We start from the raw sequence: 20,762 nt of genomic DNA, 5'->3' as shown, positions 1-20,762 counted from the left end.
GAATTTCTTTGGGCTGGGCAAATACATCTTAAGAGATTTGAGTACTCAAAGGATCACTGCAGAGATGGTTAGCAGTGCATTCTCTCAAGGCCTTGTCTCTTAAAAAGACTTCAGGGCTCATTTACTGCATGGACAAGCAATCAGATGCATGGGGGACAGGTCTTGCTTCCATCTTCCTGCTGAGTTGGCTTCACATCACAGGTGTCCTCTCTGCGATCAGAGGCGTGCTGGGATATGCAAGGAGATGCAGGGAGCAAGTGTTTGCAAGAGGAGGGAAGCTCTGCTCCCTGACCAGCTCCTCCTTCCTTGGTAATGCAGAGGCAGGCAGGGGAGCTGGGGGGTTCCTGTTAGCCAGTCAATCAATCATTTCCCGATGTTTATTATTTATCCCCCTGGCTAAACCCTCCTCTCATTCCTGCCACTCTGGGCAATGGGAGTTTTCATGATCTCTGAGCAGCAGAGGCTGGCAGGGAGCCTGATCCCTGCTAGAAGCTCATTCTCAGCCGTGTGAGAGAAGAAACATCCACAAGGAGAGATGGAGTTAGAACTTTATTAGGAGAAACCTAGACACGACTGACTAAAATCTCATGTTAAGGAAAACACACAGGTCTTTTCAGGATTAAAAAATACAAATATATAAAAACTTACAAACAAAAACATGGTTTCCCCCATCTGAGTGTGAATGTGTATTTAAATGTACAGGGAGCTGTACCAGAGCTGTGTATCAGGAGCAGGGATTCACTTTCAGTGGCCCTAAGAGAGGGAATGGCTCAGTCCCCTCATCAGCTGGTCCCAGGCCATTTGCTTGTGCAGTCCAGTGTTGGGAAGCTGTGGCCTGTGTCTGAAAGGGCAGTGCAGGGTAAACAACAGGGAGCAGCTTGGCTTTGTTTAGCAGATCTTTAACAGAGGTATGTCAGCTCTGCACTGAGGAAATGTATCTGGAGTGGGAGCTGCCTGCAGACCTCACCCACCAGACTCACAGTGCAGCCTCGGGCCCCAGGGGCTGCTCTGAGAAGCTACAGTGGTGGAAAGACCCTGTCCATGGGTGATTTCTAGCACTGTGTGTGCTAGGGATGGAGTGGAGAGGATAGCCTGGAGGCAGAGCAGAGACTTGCTGTGGGGACAAAAAACTTGACCTGTGCTGGCTGGCAAGCTTGAGAGAGCAGGCAAGAACAGAATGATGTGCAGGACCTGAGCAGGACTCTTTCTGCTTGCAGAGGATGCTGGAGTGTTTTGGTAGGTTGGTGAGAAGACACAGGCTGTACCTTTTCTGCAGATAAACAGAGGATGCTTTTCTCTCAAGTGGGCAGCTGGCAGCACCCTTTCAGCAGAATCCAGATTGCTTGAAAGATGAGTTTCAAAAAGGGGAAAACCACTTTGTTTCTACATGATACTTGTGAGATATCTGTTCTCACAGGAGAGTCTCTATTTCTGTTAATGGATGTCTTGCTTAGGATTGATGACATAAGTATCTTGGGAAAATTCCCCAGTCTTCATCAACTGGTCATCTAAGTGATTTCCCTGGGGCCAGTCTGCTGTGCTGACTTAGGAATGAGGAAGGGATTCCACTGTTAGACATGAGGCAGCTGTGCACTGGGGACCACAGATGTCCTTATTTATGGGGAGGAGTTGTTATATACACAGTGTCAAAAAATTCAAGTAGGATTTATTGTGTAGGTAAACTGGTATAAAATATCTGAGCTTGGGTAGAGAAAAGGAGGATTAGAAAGAGCCAAAATGAAGCAGATGAGAAAATCTCTCTTTCAGAAAGCCGACTGGCGTGTTTCTGCTCCCTGCAGGTGAGAGAAACTTCAGCTCAGTATAACTGCCAAGCTGATGTTGCAAGTGTTGAATAGAGACCGCAGAGGATGCAGAGGTCCAGTCAGTCTGTTGAATACAGTATCACAGTGGATGCTCACTGGGCAAGAGTCTGCTGGCCCCTGTCTACCAGGCTAAGGGTGGGGAGTATCTAATCCCTGTGGATCCCATGGCGAAAATACAGCTGAGGGCTTCATATCCCAAGACTGGTGTCTCTCTTCAGTGCCTGTGGCTGCCCCTGCCGTGAGCTGTGAGAGGTGCTGTCTGGACAGGATAGAGAGAGGATATTAAAACAGGGAGGTTAGGGGCGAGCGTTTGGAGTCCACTTTGTAGAAGTTTTACTGAGCGCTGGGACAGCTCCTTCTCTTCATCCCTGCTGGAGACGGGTCACACAGACAAATCATCCGACCTTGCCTTGCTGCTGGCACGGCTGGCCTTGCTGAGCCGGCGTTTCTCGTTGAAGTAGTTCTCAGGGAAGGCAGGTGCTGCACATTCACTGGCCACCTCTGGACTCTCCACGTAGCTGGACTTAATGAAGGGCCCTTCCCCAGCAGCATCCTCCTGGCCGTGGACCCTCTCAGTGGCGAAGTTGGCGGTGTTCTGCTGGGAGGCCACCTTGTTGCTGAAGGGGCTGATGAACTTCCCGTTGGGACTTGACAAGCACTGGTTAAAATCCGGCGGCGGGGTGTACATCTGTGCCCTCTCCGCCTGCGGGGCAGACTCCAGCCTGCCGGGGGCTGTGCTGGGGCTGGCTTTGTAAGACCGGGAGCACCTCTCCTTGGCTTTCTTCCAGCCCAGGTGGTACAGCTCGGCCAGGCTGAGGAAGAGGGAGAGCACTGCCACAGCCAGCATGAAGACGATGAACACGTTCTTCTCCGTGGGGCGGGACACGTAGCAGTTGACAGGGTGGGGGCACGGTGCCCGCTGGCAGATGTACAGGGTCTCCAGGAAGATCCCGTACAGGACGTACTGCCCCACAATGAAGGCCACTTCCATGGCAGTTCGAATCAGAATGCTGTAGACGTAGGTGTTCAGCAGGCTGCCCCTGAGTATGATTTGGCCTCCTGCTTCATCCCAGCCAGACAGCTTGGTCTCCTTCTCTGCCACGGAGCACTTCTGCTGGTAGTATGTGTCACCACCATTTTTGTTCTCTCGGGCCTCTATTTCTGCCTCCTTCATCTTCCTCTTCTCCTCCATGCGCACCGTGTGCATGGCATGGCCCATGTACACCAGGGACGGGGTGGAGACGAAGATGATCTGGAGGACCCAAAAGCGGACGTGGGAGATGGGGAAGGCCTTGTCGTAGCAGACGTTCTCGCAGCCGGGCTGCTGGGTGTCGCACATGAAGTCAGACTGCTCGTCCCCCCAGGAGGACTCCGCAGCTGTTCCCAGCACCAGCATCCGGAAGATGAAGAGCACGGTCAGCCAGACTTTCCCCACCACTGTGGAGTGTTTGTGGACCTTCTCGAGGAAGTCTCCCAGGAAACTCCACTCCCCCATTTCTGCTCACCAGGAGGGGTGAGAATTCTTGAGAGCTGAGCGCAAGCCTCTGTTGGGAAAAAACAGAGAGTGGTTCTAAGGAGGGTTAGGAAATGCCCAGCTGGTAATGGATGGAGTGAAATGGATTTTTTTGTTTTGTGTCAGAGGAAATGTTTTCGTTTGACCTGAAATGAATGATGTCTGGTTTGCTGAAAACTTTGTTTCACATCCGCTGGAAACCTTGTGTTTTGTTTGGGATTTCTTTTTCTTTTTAAATTCAGTTACTGAAACAAAACGTGATCTTTTTTTTACATAATTCATCTACGGCCTGCTAAATGAGTTCCTAAAACCTTGAGGGTGAGCCAGATTTATTTTTGGTTCAGAAAGTCCTTTCACTGTGATCTGCATATTGCATCCTCTGTGGACTGGATAGTTAAAGCAGCATTCATCTGTCTGTAGACTGCACTCTGGGAAATCCTTAGTGGGCTGATCCCCTGGGAGATAAGAGTGGAATCTACAGCCTGGCCTGAGCAGTGGCACTCAGATGTTGCCTTTGTGTAATACCTGCACCAACACCTGGAATGTGAAGTGTGTGCAGCTCTCGGTTTCCTTTATGAGCTCAGTGCCACCACTGAAGCGCAGAGAAAACCTTTCTGTTGCCCACCCGCTCCCCATCCGTAGGTTTTGCTTTGGTTTTGCAGTGTTTTCAGCTGCAAGTGTTTCATTTACAAGCTGCAAATGTTTAGGGGAGTGTAAAGACTTTGGTGGGCTGTGCCAGTTCTGGAAACCTAATCTGCTGCCACCCTGTCATACCTCTCTGAGAGGGAACTGCTGCAAAATCTAAATGGTGGGTCTTGCTCTTTCTGCTTTTCTTAAATTATGAGGAAAATTTCACAGTTCAAATGCAACAGACAAAAGTCTCCTTGAAGTGCCTCCCAAGGACCAGCAACTCTTGGGAAGTGCTGTTGGTAGGTGGTCTGATGACAGGAAAGGTTTGCTAGACTGGGAGAAAGATTGTGAAGTGGAAATGAAGGAGAGCCTGCTTCACTTTTTTTTTTCCTGACTCTGACTGACTGTTTCTGGCCAAGTCACTTAACCTGATGGATAAAAAGAGAGCCGTGGGTTTAGTCCATTTGTTGTGGGGCTCTGTGGGAGTGCTTGAGCAATCATTTGATCCAGTTAAGCTCACCATACTTATCTTCCCAGGGCACTGCAAAGCTCTCCCTGGTGAGAGTTAAGGGCTGGGTGCTATAAAGTGTGCACTATTACCTTGGAGCTAATGTCCTCCCACAGTCATTCTTTTGGAAAATAGCATTTTAATAAGTAAGTGTAAAAATAATCATCATAATGGAATATTAAAAGCACTAGTCGAGGTAAATCCCAAAGCCACAGGGACCAAATTGTTAACTCTCCTTTATTGTTCCTTGTCCTGTCTTTAGGAGCCAATTATTTTTATAGTGCAAAGAACATTTGTGGAGAGCAGACACTGTTAAAAGCTGAAAATTTACTGTAGCAATATTGTGTAGATTTCCTGTGAGCAAAAGCTGGAGAACAGATACACTTGTTGAGGGAAAAATATCCCCTCCTCTAGTTATGTGAGTGATATAATTTAATGTAGCAGCACACACCATAATTCATCCCATCGTTTGTTCCTGTGCTGTGTCCAGCTGCAAGGATGGATGGGACAAAGATCAGAAGTTGAATCTTCGAATTCCTGGTGCTGCTGAGGGCTGCCCTGGGGAAGGTGAGGATTGGCCAGGAAAGGAGACAGGGCAGTGGCCACTTGCTACCCCACCACCTGTCAGAAGCCATGTGAGCAGGGAGAAGAGACATACAGGAAGCAAAGGATGGGGTTTGGCTCTTTCCTGCCCTGGCAAGCATGCTGCAATCATGCTGATGGAGATCCTGGTGGCTGCTTGGCATATGCAGAAGCTTTGGTCTGCTGCCAGCCCAGAGCTGGAGGAGCAGTAACACAGAAAAGTCTTTCTGACTCCTCTCGTCTGCCACTGGTGAAAACTGGTGAATGTGTGGGTCTGCCTTACCTTCTGAAATGGCTTTGGTGCAGTTACTGCATTCTGGAGAAATTTGCATTTGGCTTCATTCCAGGAGCACCAGGGGATTAAATACAGGCAGATAAATCAATGATGGGAAATATTTACAGAGTGTGGCACTGAGATCAGTGTGTTTGCTTTTTTTCCCCAGAGTTTTGAGAAGGCAACCAGCTACCTACAACTCAGTGTTACGTGTGTCCAACATCACTGTGCTGTAGCCCAGCTGCATGTGTGGAATACTCCTTACAAGCAGCACTTTTCCAGGTGAGTTTATGTTGTTTACACATGCCTTTTCTTCTTTTACCTTCCTTGGTGGTGTAAATATGAACACAGTTCTCCCTGGCTGTGCACAGGCTGTTTTTACTTACTGCCACAGGGAAGTACAATCACAAACTGAGCCCCTCTTCCCATCCATTCTACTATGTGCAGGTTGTTTGGGGTTTTACAACAGCTTGCTTTCCCCAGGGATGGCTACTAAGCCTAGACACTTGCAAATTGTAAAAATCAGGATGTGCAGGACACAAAGTAAAGCAAACATCAGCGCAAGAGGAATCCAGAAATAAAAAATGTTAATGGATGCAAGAAGAACAGCAATTTACCTGTCTCACACATGCACAAAATATTTCAAGAGGTTGTAAATCAGAAGGATCTGAGGCTGGTAGTCATTAGTCTTAGGCTAAATAATAGGGACATTTCTTCTGCCCTCCCCTGCACAGACTGTCTCAAAGAAGGGACTGCCTGGAGGTGCCTCCTGATCATCGTGCTACAGCCTCATAGAGAGCTGAGGTGGCTGCTGCAAGGGCGTAGGTGGCCACAGGGGAACAGATTTTGGCAAGAGAAGGAGTTTCCCTCCTAGAGCACCATTTTTTGCTTAGACATTTGATACTTATTAGTGAGCTATTTTTGCAGCGCCAGACCAAGGGTCTTTGAGAGCAGTTAGTTCTCTGCTGCCAGCAAGAAAAGAAGGACTGTCACCTCCTGACAGCTTTTCCTGGCTATGCAGAGCTGCCCCTGACCTAGCCTTTCTCCTCATAGCTTTACTATTCTTGGGAATTTTCCATATAGTTCCTTTTCCTCAGTCCCAGACTACTGTTGCCCTCACATGCTTTGACCTCTCAGCGACTGAGCATCTGCAGCCTTTTATATTCCTAGTTTGGGCTCAGTTGGACAAATCTCATCTCACTCTGGTGTGACCAGGCAAAAAACACCTCTGGGTATTTTTGTAGGATCTCAGCACCTAGTAGAAGACAGTCTTGGCAGCAGGGTCATGCATATTCACGAGCAGCTGTGGGCTGTGCCACTGCCCTTCCATGCTTTCTCCTGGCAGCTTTCTGCTGGATCCACACAGGAGCTGGGCACCGTCACGGGACCCTGGCGCCGGGAGAAGCGTGTGTGACACAGAGCAGTGCAGCTTGGCACAAACCCAGCGGCGTGGCCAGCCCGCCTCAATCATCACCTGGAACGCCACTGAAGCTGAGGAAAACTGAGCATCACCCCACAGGCCAAGCATGGAGTCTGCTCAGCTCCGGGCTGCCTTGTGACTGCCAAATTCCACGATAAAAATACCCCAGCGGGGAGGGCACCTGCTAGTACACCAGGCTGGCTCGCCAGCCATGGGCTGCTCTCTGCCATTCCTTTTTTGCACTACCTTTATCTGCGGGAGGGGAAGTGTCTGCTGCCCTCTGAGCAGTTTTTCCCATCCTTTTGGTGATGCCACGTGCTCTGAAGGACAGGCGAGCATTTCACATCAGTGCTGCTCGCTCCAGCCAGCACGCTCATTCTGGTTGGAGCTAGCCAGGGCTCTGATGAACAGCTAACAAATCCACACCAGAGAGCCAGGAGGACTGTTCCTGTGCAATCAACTTTATATGAGTTTATTTCCCTGGGGGTCGCTAGGAAGAAAGTTTTTCCCTCTTCCAGACTATCAGCAGTGATATAAATAGCTGAGCTCAACACTTCAAGCTAGCTTTTCCCACAAGGAAGGTGACAGGAGGTCGCCATCTCTGCAGGATGTTTCTAAAATAGAGTGGAGAGTCTGATTATAACACTGTTTCTGCTCTCCCTTGCTGGGCTCACCTCTTCCCCATGGCAGATCCCAGGGGCAGGTGGAGAGGCTCTCCAAGGAGGGCTCCTTTGTGTGAGGCAAGCACAGTTCCCAGGGAGGGGGAAAGTATTGGATTCAAAGCCATTGCATTTTTGCCCAGTCTCTGTGATTTGCTTAATCAGGTACAACTGTGTGTCTCTGGGAATTAATGAGATTTCACAACGAAGTGGAAGGCCCAAGATGTTTTAAGAAGCTCACATTCCAGACACGTGGCTGTGTGTGGATGCCATGCAAGAAGTGCATCCCCTCCAAGCTACTGAGTGAGGAGGCAGCTGTCCCCTCTGGGTACTGGACATGTGAGCAGTGACATTGCAGTGGGGCATCCAGGCTGGCTGGGGCATGGTCAGTGCCTAGGAATTGCTCGTGGCTTTTCTCCCTCCAGCTGTGTTCTCTCATACAGGTCCAGGCCAGCACGTGGCACAACAGATCATGGTGGGTGTGTGGGCAGAGATCTGTGCCCTGTGCTGACACTTGTTAGGCTGAACTCAGACAGGAGTGGGGCCCACACTGCCAAACTCTGCACTCACAGCTGTAGACACTTGGGAAGGACGCTTCAAGCTCTGCACTGGAGGTTGGTTAAAGCTGCTTTACTTTAGCATCTCCAGCCCCTTGTTAGTAGCCTCAGCATCCCATGCAGTGCAGATGTTGTCACCTCTGTCTTGCAGATGGTGGTCACTGGGATACAGAAGGGACAAACTGCTTGTTTGAGGTCACTGTGTTAGAGACAGTCTGGGGACAGAGCTCAGAGGTTGTGACTTACAAGATTGTGTCCTTTTTTCTACGCAGCACTGCCTCTTAAACCTCATGACAGCAATACAACACTGCTTCTACAGCACATCTGCTTCTACAGACCACAGCCCTTCTCTCCTGTGCCCTCAGACAACACTGACTTGGTTACCTGAGAGAAAACCCTGTCCTGCTGCCCTTCTATAGAGGGTACACCTGGCAGAACCAGAGGTGTTTTGTTTTATTTGATTTTGTTTTGCATTGTGGGGACACATGGCTTACAACATTAAATGATGGATAGAGTTAGAAATGCACTGTGCAAAGTGGGTGCAGTGCTTTGGATTACAGAGGATTTGTGATGCTAAAGCCCACCTCAGCAGATATCTTTTTGTTCAGAGTTTTCTGGCACTGGCTCCTTCCTATAGCTATACAACAGATGAGCAATCATATGTGCATGCATATGCTTATGATAAGTTTCTGCCTGAACCAGGCCAGTTCTTTAGCCAAATTTGTAACTCTGATCTGCACATGAACCTGGAATAAATAGCCTCATACTTATGCTTTTAAAGAAAAATAATTGACATGTTTGCATAGGTTCCATTCTGGTTCAAGTCCTGTGTTGAGGCAGTATCAGAGTGACTTTGACTCTAGAGCTGAAATCTCATGGGAGAAGAACAGCGCTGTGTTAACAGCTCTTGTCCTAGAAGACAGACATCCAATGTTTCTTATCTTTCTGCTCCTCCCAAGTTCACTGTAATTTCTGGAAGGGTCATACTGGTATCCAGACCACTGGCCCTACTTGTAGTTGCAGACAGCTTGTTATTCCTTGACGAGGTGTGCTTTCCCCTGCTCTCCAAATGTGGAAAATCTCAGAAAAAGAGAGTGGGTGAGAAGATAAGGCACACAACCCTGGCGCACACAGGGACACAGACAGAGGGGAATCACTCAACACCTTCAAGTGTGTACATCAGGGATGTGTTACATGCACAGATGATAACAATATGTAGAATATTTTCATCTGAAGTGATAGTGGAAGGTGCAGACTCCCAGTCAGTTGAATTTTTATTGGTTGTCTGTCCAGAACATCTAATGCTATTCCTCCCCCTGTGCTTTCATATATCCAAATATTAAGGCCAAGCTCTGCCTGATGTAGTCCCAGGAGACCAAGAACAGAAGAGACCTTGAACTCAGATGAGTCAAGCTGAGGGATGAATTTATCCCACTATATTTGAAAAGCTGGCATCAAATGGTTACATGATAGTGGTATCCAGGCTTACATTTAAAATGCAGGGAGCATCTGCTAATTCTCTTGGGATTCTCTCTTGGCCTTAGAGAAATGTGGATCCCTAGAGACCACAACAGATGTGACAAAACTGGACTTGGGATAAACTAAATGAAGGCTCACTGTGCTTTTTCTAGGGAAAAAAAGAGCCATAAATCCTCTCTCTAATGTAAATGGTGGAAACTTGATGCTCTTTCCAGTATTTCTCTGTACAGAGAGAAGCTGACCTGTATGAAATTGCAGATGAGACTAAAATGGGCAAAACAGAAGTGAGGAGATAGCCAAAGAGGGCACAGGGAGCTCTGGAAAACAAAAACAAGCTGAGAAATTTGGGGGCTGCTGTGGTAAAAGCTGTCCCTGAGCTCTGCTGAGAGAAGCTGATCTCAAGCACTGCTCAGTCTGTGTGGAAGGCTGGTGTAAGGAGATGTGCAGGGATGGCAGGCCTCACACTGGGCACAGTATAGCAGCAATTTAACCTGCCCATGTGATTTTAGGCTCGTTCACAGACTGCATGAGATGCAACTCGTTATAGTGCTGAAATAAAACAGACTGGAGAGGTAATGGGAGAAGGAGATAGCTCTCATTCAGACTTTTCTTATCCTTTTTTCCTTCCTCTCACCCCAGTATCTCCCTGCCTATCAGTTCCCTGTGGTTTCCCAAGAGTCAAGCACCCCCAGAGAACGTTGCCTCAGTTTTTTGGCAGTTTTGACCAGCTATCTCTATACAGCACCCAAACTGCTAATTCTTTCATCCTTAGAAAGGGGAAATTTTCAGCCACTATTTCCCACTTATTATTACCTTGTCAAATCTCATTTCTTCTTTCTTTCCAAAAATCTGCAGGATTCTTTTCACACTCCAGCCTCATTGCTGTATTCTTGCCTCAGTCTGGCTATGTGAGTGGATTATTTTTTGTACTCAGCATATGCACCATATATATATATATATATATATATATATATATATATGCACAAAAACACACCCCCCTTTGAAACCAGCTAATACTAAATTGGCAAAGCCCAGCAGTAGGGAGTTAGGAAACGCTGGGGTTACTGTTCTCAGTAATCTTAAATCAATCTCTTTGTGCCTGTGCCTCTTAGAGTCCTTAACCACATCCTCACATTGTCACCTCATTCTTTGCACAGGATGCCTGCCTTGTTCTGTGCCAGCCTGGCGGGGGCTTTCTTGAACAGCAGCTATTCAATGTTTTGTTTTCTCCTCATTGTTCAGTGGGTGGCCTGTGCCTCATTTACTGTACATTATTCAAGTCCAGCTCTAAAGACAGAATTATTAGTTTCCTCATGGGTTTTCCTATGGCTTTCATCACAACAGTATCTGATCGCTTCACAGTTATAAATCTCCTTATTTTCATTACCACCCAGAGGTGAGGAGATGGTATTAGATCAGCTGTGCAGCTGAGGGACTAAGGCAGTGAGAGATCAAGATAAAAACTGTTCATTAATTTTGGAAGCTCTTTGGTGATGTGGTTAATCTGTTGGTGCTTTTTTTCTCAGTGTACTTAGCAGTGTATAATGTGTATTCAAAGCAGGGCTCTGTCTGGTTTGTGCTGGAGTGGGAGAGTTTATCACTTCCACCAGTTGCACCACATGTAGAAGTCAGATACCCAAAAGACAAGAAATGGGCATTTGTGGGTAAATGTGGCTTAAGTGATTTACCTCATCATGACAGAGGAAATTGGACTAAGAAGCGAGAATTAACCCCAGTCCTCTTGGATAGCCTTATCTGATTACAAACTGGAGACAGTTTTTCTCCCATCCCACTATTCCCTCCTTTCTTCACCAGACATCTGAGTGCAGCAGAAGACCCTGGAGCTCTGCAGGCATCACCCTTGCCAGACTGCTTCACCTTCCAAGCCACCCTGTGCCCTGACCAAGGCATCTGTCAGCTTTCCTGCTTCTAAGGGCGAGCAGTTTCATATGGAAATTCTCAGCCATTCTCAAAGCATGTTCATAATGGCATAAAAAATGGAGAAAGGCAGAAATCTAAGTGTAAACCCCGTGGTTCTTACACTAAAACCCCCTGACCCCTCTTCAAAGATACACTAGAGAGACTTAAAAGCGTGCATCTCTCTGCTCATTGCATACTGTGTGGCATGAATATTTCTTTGTTTCAGGGAAGAGCTAGCATGCTGAGTACTGCTCACAGAGATCTCTCTGTTGCTTATCAATAGCAATAAAATTGATCCCCCCCACCACCAAATATTTAAATCTTTCTGTTGTCCTGTGGGAATTATTTCTAATGTTAAGCTTCTATCCTCGTGCCTCATACAATAGCACCCAAAGTACGGAGCAGTCTCCAGACTGTGCTCCCTAATGGCATAGGGTAGTGCTGAATTACTAATTCCTCCTTGTCTATTTTCAGTGCTGCAAGATAAGTCAGAAAGTGGGCAAATGTGTGCAGAATGTGTGAAATCTGCCTGAAGGTCAAAAAGAGAAGACAGGCTAAGGTATGAAGTTCTGTATTTTCTGTCAGAGCTTAATTTTTTAATGCCCATATAATACTAAAAATATTGTGATAATATATACTGTTGAGTGGGAAAAAAAAAAAAAAAAAAAACAACAACCAACTCCAAATACTTATAGTAACAGGAATACTTAACATAGTTCCCAAGTGACCAGAGCCTGATGAGTATTTTAAACCCTGAAGCCTCTGGAATTCTCCTAAAGTATTGCTCTGCTCCCAAGGAAAAGGGGAACAAAGTTAGAAATGTGTGCTCTTCTCAGAGTAGATTTTGAAAATAGCAGCAAATGCAGAATTTTTTGGCTCCTGATACAAATGCTGAATACTGTGAGGCTTCTGAATAACTGTTTCAGCTGCTCCTAGCTGCACACACATTTGCACACACATGTTACATGCATGAAGTTCTTTAAAGAGAAGAACACATCGGCAGCAGTAGGGGAAAACTTTCATCCACACTGCTTCACCAAGGAATTTTGATAGGTTTATTACCATGGAGGGAGAGTTCAATGTTTGAGGCTCATTCAGCACAGGGCTTTTTTAGGTGAGGTTTGTCCAGAAAAGCCACTTATCCTCTAAAGGTTGTTATGGTACTTGAGGGACAGGGGCACTGCCTCAGTTTACCTGAGTTGTTAAAACCAGAATGCCACAAAGCTCCTTAGACATGACAAATGGACAGCCAAATGAGCCTTCAGGAAATCAAAGGAGCCACCACAGATCTGAGGTGGCAATTAGCAGCCTTTACACTCAAGTGAGATTGCCTCTTTCCAGGTGGGTGTATTCCAGGGGTACCATATTCTCGAGGCGGGCTATTCCTTGAAAAAGCAGTGTTGAATTGTGGAAATGTAATTGCATAACTATTCCAAGTACAAAAAGAGAGGAGAAAGTTAGGAAGGCAAATAAAAAGAAGCAGCAGCTGCTGGTGTGGGAGAGGACATTTGTCCCTTCAGGTCTGCGTGCCTCCTTGCTGAGGCTGCCACGGGCAGTGTGGGGATGGAGGAGAAAGGCATTCGTTCCCTGGCGGCCGCAAGGAACGTGTGACTGTGAGATACCAGCAAGGCACTGCTCTACACTGGAGTTACATTCCCAGGCTCCATGTCACACAGCAGCCAGGACACAGCACTCTCAAGGAAAAGAAACTGCAATATTTTGAAAGCATCCCGTGCACTTCAGAATACAGGTGGTTAATGCCGACACTTGATAAAGCATTTATACCCCGAGAGCCTCTCCTAGGTAAGAGTTCCCTTCACCACTGTCCCCCGAGCAGCTTGACAGCATGTTGAAATGGGATCTGACAGAAATGGCAATTTGCACTTTATACTGTCTGAGGGAGGATGTTTGGGGCTCTTGTGCTTTCCTACACATTGGAATCTATTGGTATCTATGTTCGTCGCAGGGAAGTTACTTGTTAATTCTGTAGCTGCCTGTGGCAAAACAGTTTAATTTTTAAAATGTCCCAAGCCCACCATGTTACTAGTGGGAATGTTTTGAAGAGAAAATGAAAGAAAAAGTAAATTTCTTAAGTTATTTTTTGGCCATCCTTCTTTTCCTGCCTCTCCAAATCCCTATTTCCCCTCATGCAGTTTTCCCCTTGAGTGTAATAACTTGATCTACCGTCAGCATTCCTGCAGTTCTATTATTTCCCCCTCAGCCAGTAAGCAGGTTGCTTACCTGATTCCCAGTGTCTTGTCTTCAGTCTCCTTTCCTTGCTTTAGCAGTTTCCCTTTTTGCAGTGAAGTTGAACTCCTTGTTCTCCTCAGTTGCTTCGTTTTATTCCTTTAATATGGTTCTCTCTCTCTCTCTTCCTCTCTTTTTCTCCACCCCCTTTCTGTGTCACTTTCTGTCTTCCCCACTGCCTCTCCGCCTTTCCCCCTCTTCTTTCTTCACCTACTTTTCTTGTCTCTCCCACCCCCTCCAGACTAATCTTTCTATTTTCAAACCTGGTTTCTTGTTGTTTTTCCTTTAAAGACCATGGATCTCATTCCTCCCTCTCCATTCTCAGCCTCTCCCTGTGCCACCCTCCTCATGCCGACAGGATGCATTCGCTGCCAGCTTCGCGCAGTCCCTTTCAGCCACTGCTCCTCCTGCTCCTCTGCACATCTTCCCACAGATAACACTCTATGGTCTAAGCTTTCCCCAAATGAAAAGAGACAGCCTTGTCCCACAGTTACTCCAGCCAGACCCTGGAAAGCTTTTTCCACACGAGACAAAAGACAATTCAACCAACAAAGGACATATTTCTGACTTGTTCAAGCTTAATCTGTCAAAGTAGAGTTCATGTGGAGCTGGGTCTTCCACCTCTTCAAATCACACAGAACATGCTCTGCTGGCTTGAACCAGGGGCCCAGCATGGCTGCAGCCTTGTCCTAAAGGGCACCAAATGCTTCCCAGAGACTTTTTACATGCCCCCTTACTGATAAGTAGAAAATAATCTGCCTGTCAAGAGAGGTGTTTTTTGTCACACCACCCTACCACCACTTCCCCGCACACACAGTCAGACTCATGAGCATTTGGGCCTCTCTTAAAAATGTTTTTGACTTATCAAGTGTCTGAAAGTCTTGTATTTAATGTGTGTGTCAAGCTAAGCCTCCAATTCCTGTACATCAGGAATGGCCCAGTGAGGAGGCAGAATCAGAGATGCCTTCTGGCTTTGATAAAGGTCTCAAAGAATCAGTGGCAGGAGAGCAAGATTTGCACAGAAGACTCTGCTGACCTGAGAACCAACTTGCTGCACACAAGCTTTGGTGGTTATCCCTCCAGCAATCCTTCCCAGGCTAGATATCTCCCACCCAGAACACTGCCTGGTGGTCTCTATGCATCAGTGAGTGTAGATCATGAAATAAAAGCAGTCCAGGGACTAAAACACAACACTGCCCAACTCTTCTAATAATTTTTCTCCAGCTAATTTAATATCTCCTTTAGTCACAAGATTGAAGGCCAGTCTACAAAGGGACAGTTCTGTGCAGAGGCTCTCTGGAAGCATGTCCTGTGTGGGCACTGTCACTCTGAAGTTAGGACTGCAACTCTTTCCAGGAGGGCTGTATCCTCACTGAGGGTTAGTGCAGGATGCAGGACAAAGAGTGCACAGTAAATTCCCAGAGCAGCTCAGTAACCTTCTGGTATGGAGATATGTATAGTCACCTGCTGCTTCATTTCTAACCTTATTTAAAGCCCTTCTGTGGCTTTTAAAAAAATAGAAATGCTTCTGGAGCTGTTTCTCCCTCTCCTGTGTGGCAGTTGTGTATCTGCAATGGAAATTCATGGGAAGGAGAATATCTTTTTGTCTTTGTAGAGTAATTTCATAAAGCATTATTATGTAAACTCATGTTGATTTTATGCCAGTGAGATTGTCAAGGAATTCATCATAGAAGTGTCCAAAAAAAAGGTGTTAATAATACAGGTCCAGCTCACAGATGGCTTTGGGATAGGCTAGGGATAAGGCTTGTCAAGTGTTTTGCACATGCTGTAGAGAGACAGGTCCTGTGAGAGAGCTGTCTGAAATGCACTCACCTCCCTGCGTGGCTGACACTTTGCTGTACACTCAGGGTGATCAGGTCTGATTCTCCCTGCTCACTCCTTTGTGTTTCCTGCCCAAGGGTTGTTCCTGAGTGTCATACAGAGGTAATCCTGAACCCAGCAGATACAGTTCTGAAGGGAGGAGAGAAGGTTTCTGTCCAACATATGCATGATGCACAGGAGGTACCTGTTGAGAGCTCTTTCTGTTTTGGTGCTAGTGGTAACTATTTGGATTTTGATGCATGGAAAGGAAATGGTAGAAGGCAGACAGGGAGGCAAAAGACAGAAAGGGGAGTAGAGATGTTGTGTAGATACTTCAGCCAGCCCCTAAATGTGTCATCCCTTCTCTACTGCACCCTCTTCAAGGGAAAACAGAGGAGTCCTGGCAGCTTCTCCAGCCTGTCAGCTAGAAAAATAGCTGGTTTGCTCAATCTTTAGCAAGGAAGAAGGATTTTGACTCCCCTCCCCAAGAACCTGTTATGCAAAACTTGTCTGACTTGAGTGAGGAGAGCAAGTGGAAGAGAATGCTGCCCCAGACAGTGGGAATGAGGAGAACAGCTGACAGCTTGCAGATCACAGCAGTTTGTGATGCTGTGCAATTCATTTTGAAGGAAAGCAGAAATAAAACCGGGAGGGAAAGGGAAAATAAAACATGTACTATCTTTTGATCAAAACTTAAGAGCTTTTTTGGATTAGGATTCCTGATCCCCTAGGTAAAAGAAACAGAGCAGCCCTTATCTACCTGGAGTTCAGTAAACCGTATGATATGGTGTCCCAGAAGAAGCAAATTAATGTAGAAGATTCAGCTGAAGAAGACAGGGATTATTAAATAAATCCTCAAGTGAGTTAGAGACTGACAGAATTGATACACCAGTTCCTTAATAGGTTGAAGGGAAATTATCTGTGAGGCTGCTTAAAGATTGCTCTTAGGACTGATCTTTTTTTTTTACATTTTTGTTAATTACCTTGGCATGGAACGTAGGAATACTAATGAAATCTGCTGGTGAATCCAAGCTGGGAGGTACAATGAGGGCAGAGGTGGATTCCAGCACTGCCAGAGCTGAAAGCTCTTTTTGACTGGAGTGATCAAGGTGAGGTTAAGTGGGAGAGTGCAAAGTCACACACTAGGAGCTCGTTTGAAGAGTAACAGGAATCTCTATCTCCCAGGAGAAGGAGATGGAGAAAGATGGGGAAAGTTCATGGTTCAAAGGAGGAGGAACCAGTGAAGCTACGTGGGGTGAAGAAGGCAAGCAAACTTTGAGGATGTAGCAGTATTTCCAGTTGCAGTGAGTGGAAGTAGTGTCATCCAAGAGGATGAGACTTCTCCAAAATAGTGTCTGCAGTGCTGCTTCCCCACATGCAAGGAAGATATCCAGCCTGGAGCAGGTGCAGAGGAAGGCAGTGGGGTGGTCAGAGGGATGGAAGGTGTCTCAGCCAACAGCAAGCTTATTTATCAGTCACAGCAGTGACTGCACAGAGATATTTGAGCTGATTTGAAAATAGATGTGCTACCAGTTTGAGCTTTTCAGCATTAATTATTTTGCACTGAATTTCATGCTAGTGCAGCTACACAAAGTAATTAAACCACGGTGTGATGTGCCTGCAGGGTGAATACTATAAGGGAGCTTAGTTACTTATTCTGGCAGAACAAAGGTTAAGAGAGGAGAGATTTGCTGCCTATAAATACTTTTAGGGATTGGGGGTTGGGAAAGTAAGTGCTCAGGAGAGAGCAGAGCTTTAGCATAAGCTAAAGGACAATGTAGCACAAGAATAAATAGATATAAATTGGCCATGAATGAATTTAGGTTGGAAATCAGAAGGTTTCTAAGCAACAGAGCAGGCAAGGAGGTGCTGGAACAGCATTTTAGCAGGACAAGTTAGGGTGGGAGCCTAATGAGATTTAGGACAGAGTTTAGTAAGTTTAGAAAAGGCCATTTGGTTTGTACTTGCCCGTTATTCAAAGGGATTGAACCTGATAAGCCAAGAGGTCCCTTTTTCATTCTATTTCCTGTACTTGCTTAGTGCCTTATCAGATCTGCACCCTTGCATACAAAAGCCAGGTAAATCTGGAGCAGAGTTTGTGTGATGAGTTTTTCAGCATTGATCCCAAGGATTTTTAGTGGAGGGATTCACTCTGTGCCTGAGATTTAAACAAACAAAAAGAGCAAGCCAAGACGATGCATGGAGAAGATATGCAGTAGTATAGATGAGAGCTCACATATGAAAGAGTTTCTTCACATAAAATAGGTGTTCCCAGAGCACCTGGCTTTGCTTGGAAGGCTGTTTCAAATGCAGCTGGATGCTCTCTTGAGATGTGAAAACTGAAAGAGATTGTCTGAAGGACTTTTGTCCTTGAGGAGGATGTCAGGTTTACTGCATTGGGAAATTTCAGAAAAAAACCACCACCCAACAGTGGCTGAGTTCATCTCTGCTGCCTGGCCACAGCACTGCACTTATTCTGGTTCTTCATAATGTGCCATGCTGGACAGGCACCTCTCTAAAGCACCTTAGAACCTTCTCCAAGGCACCAAAGGATGGTACCTTCCTGATGAAACATTTTATCTCAAATCCTCATGCATGGATATGACTGAAAGGGAAGGCCAGAGAGGGAAATTCTCTGTTATACTTTAGACCTCTGGAGACAGTTTGAAGGCATCCTCCAGCAGGAGGCAAATTCCCAAGGACAGGCTGGGCCCAAGGGAAGAGGAGTAGCAAAGGCTCCTGAATAAGAACATTTTATAGTCACAGTTCCTCATTTAGTAAAAACCCCCAAATTATACAGTATGGATGGATGTTTTCATCTTCCCAACCCAGAGTTCCATACCAGCACAGAGTGAGAAAAGAGGAAACAAGAAACAGCCAGTTGTGAAATATCACTCTGTGTCAGACTCATTTGCCAGTAAAGTTTTCAGCAAGAAAAACTGGAAGAGGTTTTCATCTTGCTGAGAAGAAATTTCCATCTATCCCAAAGTAAATGCTCAGCTGTCAGCTTTATGTTACTGGAAACAAAGTATGGCCCTCTCACCCCTCCTGCCTCCACTTCTCAACTCTGCAGCATCTCTGAGTAGTTGAGAAGTGCTTTGCAGATGATAATGAAATTGCAGCTCCTATAAACACTCTCCTTGTTTTACAGGTGGAGGAACCAGACCGTGGAGAGCATAAAGGATTTGTCCAAAGGATCAGCAAGTCATTTTAAAGCAAGGAGTCCTCATCTACCTAGCCACCAGACATTCATCTTGTTCTGCAAACGTCCAGCTGGATGAATTGCTGCTTGACAGAAATACATGTGTATACATATATCCATAGATAAGTTTCCAAAAGAAGAAAAGAAAGAACAGACCTTTACCTCTTTTAGTAGAGAGAGGAGCAGGTAAAGTTGACTGAAGGGTGGGTGAGCTTTAGCACAGCCCTTTGGTCTTGCTGGAGCCCACCTCTGTGCCAGTGTTGGGCTCCCAGAAGAGATCCTGAAGTGTCTGAGGGAGGACACTGCGGGCAGGCTGAGCGAAGCCCCGTCAGCTCCCAGGAGCTCAGCCTGTGGTCTGACACTGTCTCACTGGCTGGAGATCCCCTCCAGCCTGGAGGACCAATGCTGGGGGGGACTCACCCCTGAGCTGTTCCTGACATGCACTGGCAGCTGTCTGCCTGCTATTCTTTTAAAGGGTCTTCGTGGACCAGGATAAAATGTGATCTTACGCAGGCGGCATTGTAAGCACAGCTTGGCTCAGGTTCAGCTCTTCCTCTGGCTCCCAGCTACTCTATTTTTATTGAAGGAATTTGAGGCTATCAGAAAGGAAGTCAAATTGTTTTAGGAAAACAATAGAAAAGCAACTTGAAGTTTATTAGCTTCCTGCCCAGGGCCTGTGACCAACTTGTCAAACTTATTAGAGTGATGGCAGAACTATTTATTTAAAAGGGCTAGCTACGGGACCTACAATTTCATTCCTGTTTGGGCCTCAGTGAAAACAAAGGAAAGCCATAAAATAATATCTGAAGGGAGCAGATGGCTACCTGGTAAATGGTGTAAGGTTGGCCTGTGAGCCATTCGTGGTGTTCACCAGTGCAATGTCTTTTGTGGGATTTGTTATCAAATGAATGGACTTGCATTCACAGGCCAGTCCCATCACCCCAAATTCCTTACTGTGGCTCAAATTTTCAAGTGGAAGCCTCACACCTAAGAAAACAAATTTGGCAGGAAAAGGTCTTCATTTAGAGCCACTGAAAGGAGAGAAACAATGCAGCAGGTCTGCAGGAGAGCCAGGAATAGAGCCCAGGTGTCCCTGACCCTGTTGGACTGCTGGAGCCCCTCGACTGCAAAAAATATTTATATCCTTCACAAGCAGCTGCAGTCTGCTTCCCCATCCAGCTCCCCCAAAGCAGCCACACCATGAAGTCACTGGGGTTGGTGAGAAGAACAGGCAGCCAAACCATCAGAGTCACAGAGTGTCTGTGAGCTGGAGCCTTCCTGAGGAGCTTCGTGGTTTGCAACGAAACAAGAAGAGAATAAAACAGGTAACTGAGAAGCATTTGCCAACTCTACCCAGTGCAAAGCCACTTGTTCAGAGAGCCCTCTGCTAACTGAGTGTTTAACCAGCTTCCAGGGAGGATATAGGAAGAACTCACCTCTCCTTTCAGCAGTGCAGTCTCTGGGGTCTGAGGCGCTGAGGTACTGAGCTCGCAGAGCTATGCACACAGGCTTTGCACAGCTCAGTAACCACTTTTCAGATGAAAGGAAGAAGAGCCCACCTCAAAAATTCTCTTCCTTCTTCTCCTCATTAGCTTAACTAAAAGCAGGAATGCAAAGCTGCAGTTTTCTCTGAGGCCTGGGGCATTAATGCATCTTGTATTGGCAAGTGATAGAAGATCTTGGTTTGTATGTTCCTTTTAATTTATCCAGGTTAAGTGTTTATAACAGAGTCACACTGAGTACATTATCTCTGTAAGGGCCTAAGAAACTGGGTCTTAAAAACTTGGTAATGTTAATCTAAATGCAACAGTCTTCCCTTTATTTAAGGCATCCTTGCAGCTTTTAGAAGGTTTCTGTGATTTCTGTCCCTCTGAGGTACTGCCTTGGTGAACAAATCAGCCAAAGAAGTGCACTGAGCAATGCAGCATCCTACTTCATCACAGTCTGTGAGTATTTACTTAAAATTAAGTACATTCTTGAGTTGCATTGATTGCAGTGTAATTTAATAGTCTGGAAGTTAGGCACCCTACACTGCCAGCCAGGCCAGCTTTCCTGGGGGAATTCCAAGGCAGACAGCAGATAGTGGATACACTTCTCCATAGCCTCTGCAGGAAGAGATGCCACGTG

At 46.3% G+C, this 20,762-nt stretch overlaps 1 protein-coding gene across 3 annotated transcripts; it reads right to left on the bottom strand.

Annotated features, from left to right (window-relative positions):
• Positions 1–546: 546 nt before the first annotated feature.
• On the bottom strand, positions 547–19,064 carry GJA5 (gap junction protein alpha 5). Of its 3 annotated transcripts, none has more exons than XM_053971872.1 (2): positions 18,792–19,064; positions 547–3,367 (listed from the first exon to the last, which is right to left on the bottom strand). In XM_053971872.1, exon 2 carries the CDS (start codon positions 3,316–3,318, stop codon positions 2,206–2,208), a length of 1,113 nt encoding a protein of 370 aa, XP_053827847.1. In that variant the 5' UTR covers positions 3,319–3,367; positions 18,792–19,064; the 3' UTR covers positions 547–2,205. The 3 variants fall into 3 exon arrangements, with proteins under 3 accessions (XP_053827847.1, XP_053827848.1, XP_053827849.1); XM_053971873.1 differs by having other exon boundaries at positions 18,798–19,064; XM_053971874.1 differs by lacking the exon at positions 18,792–19,064 and adding an exon at positions 13,607–13,689.
• Positions 19,065–20,762: the final 1,698 nt, after the last annotated feature.

This window comes from Vidua macroura, chromosome 2 (assembly GCF_024509145.1).
Source record: "Vidua macroura isolate BioBank_ID:100142 chromosome 2, ASM2450914v1, whole genome shotgun sequence".
Classification (NCBI taxonomy): domain Eukaryota; kingdom Metazoa; phylum Chordata; class Aves; order Passeriformes; family Viduidae; genus Vidua; species Vidua macroura.
Note: the sequence above shows the minus strand (reverse complement) of the source record. Positions and strands in the feature narration are given on the sequence as shown.

What these genes read in the sequence shown, in the direction of transcription:
- GJA5 (XM_053971872.1), bottom strand. Translation starts at nt 3,318, where the DNA reads ATGGGGGAGTGGAGTTTCCTGGGAGACTTCCTCGAGAAGGTCCACAAA.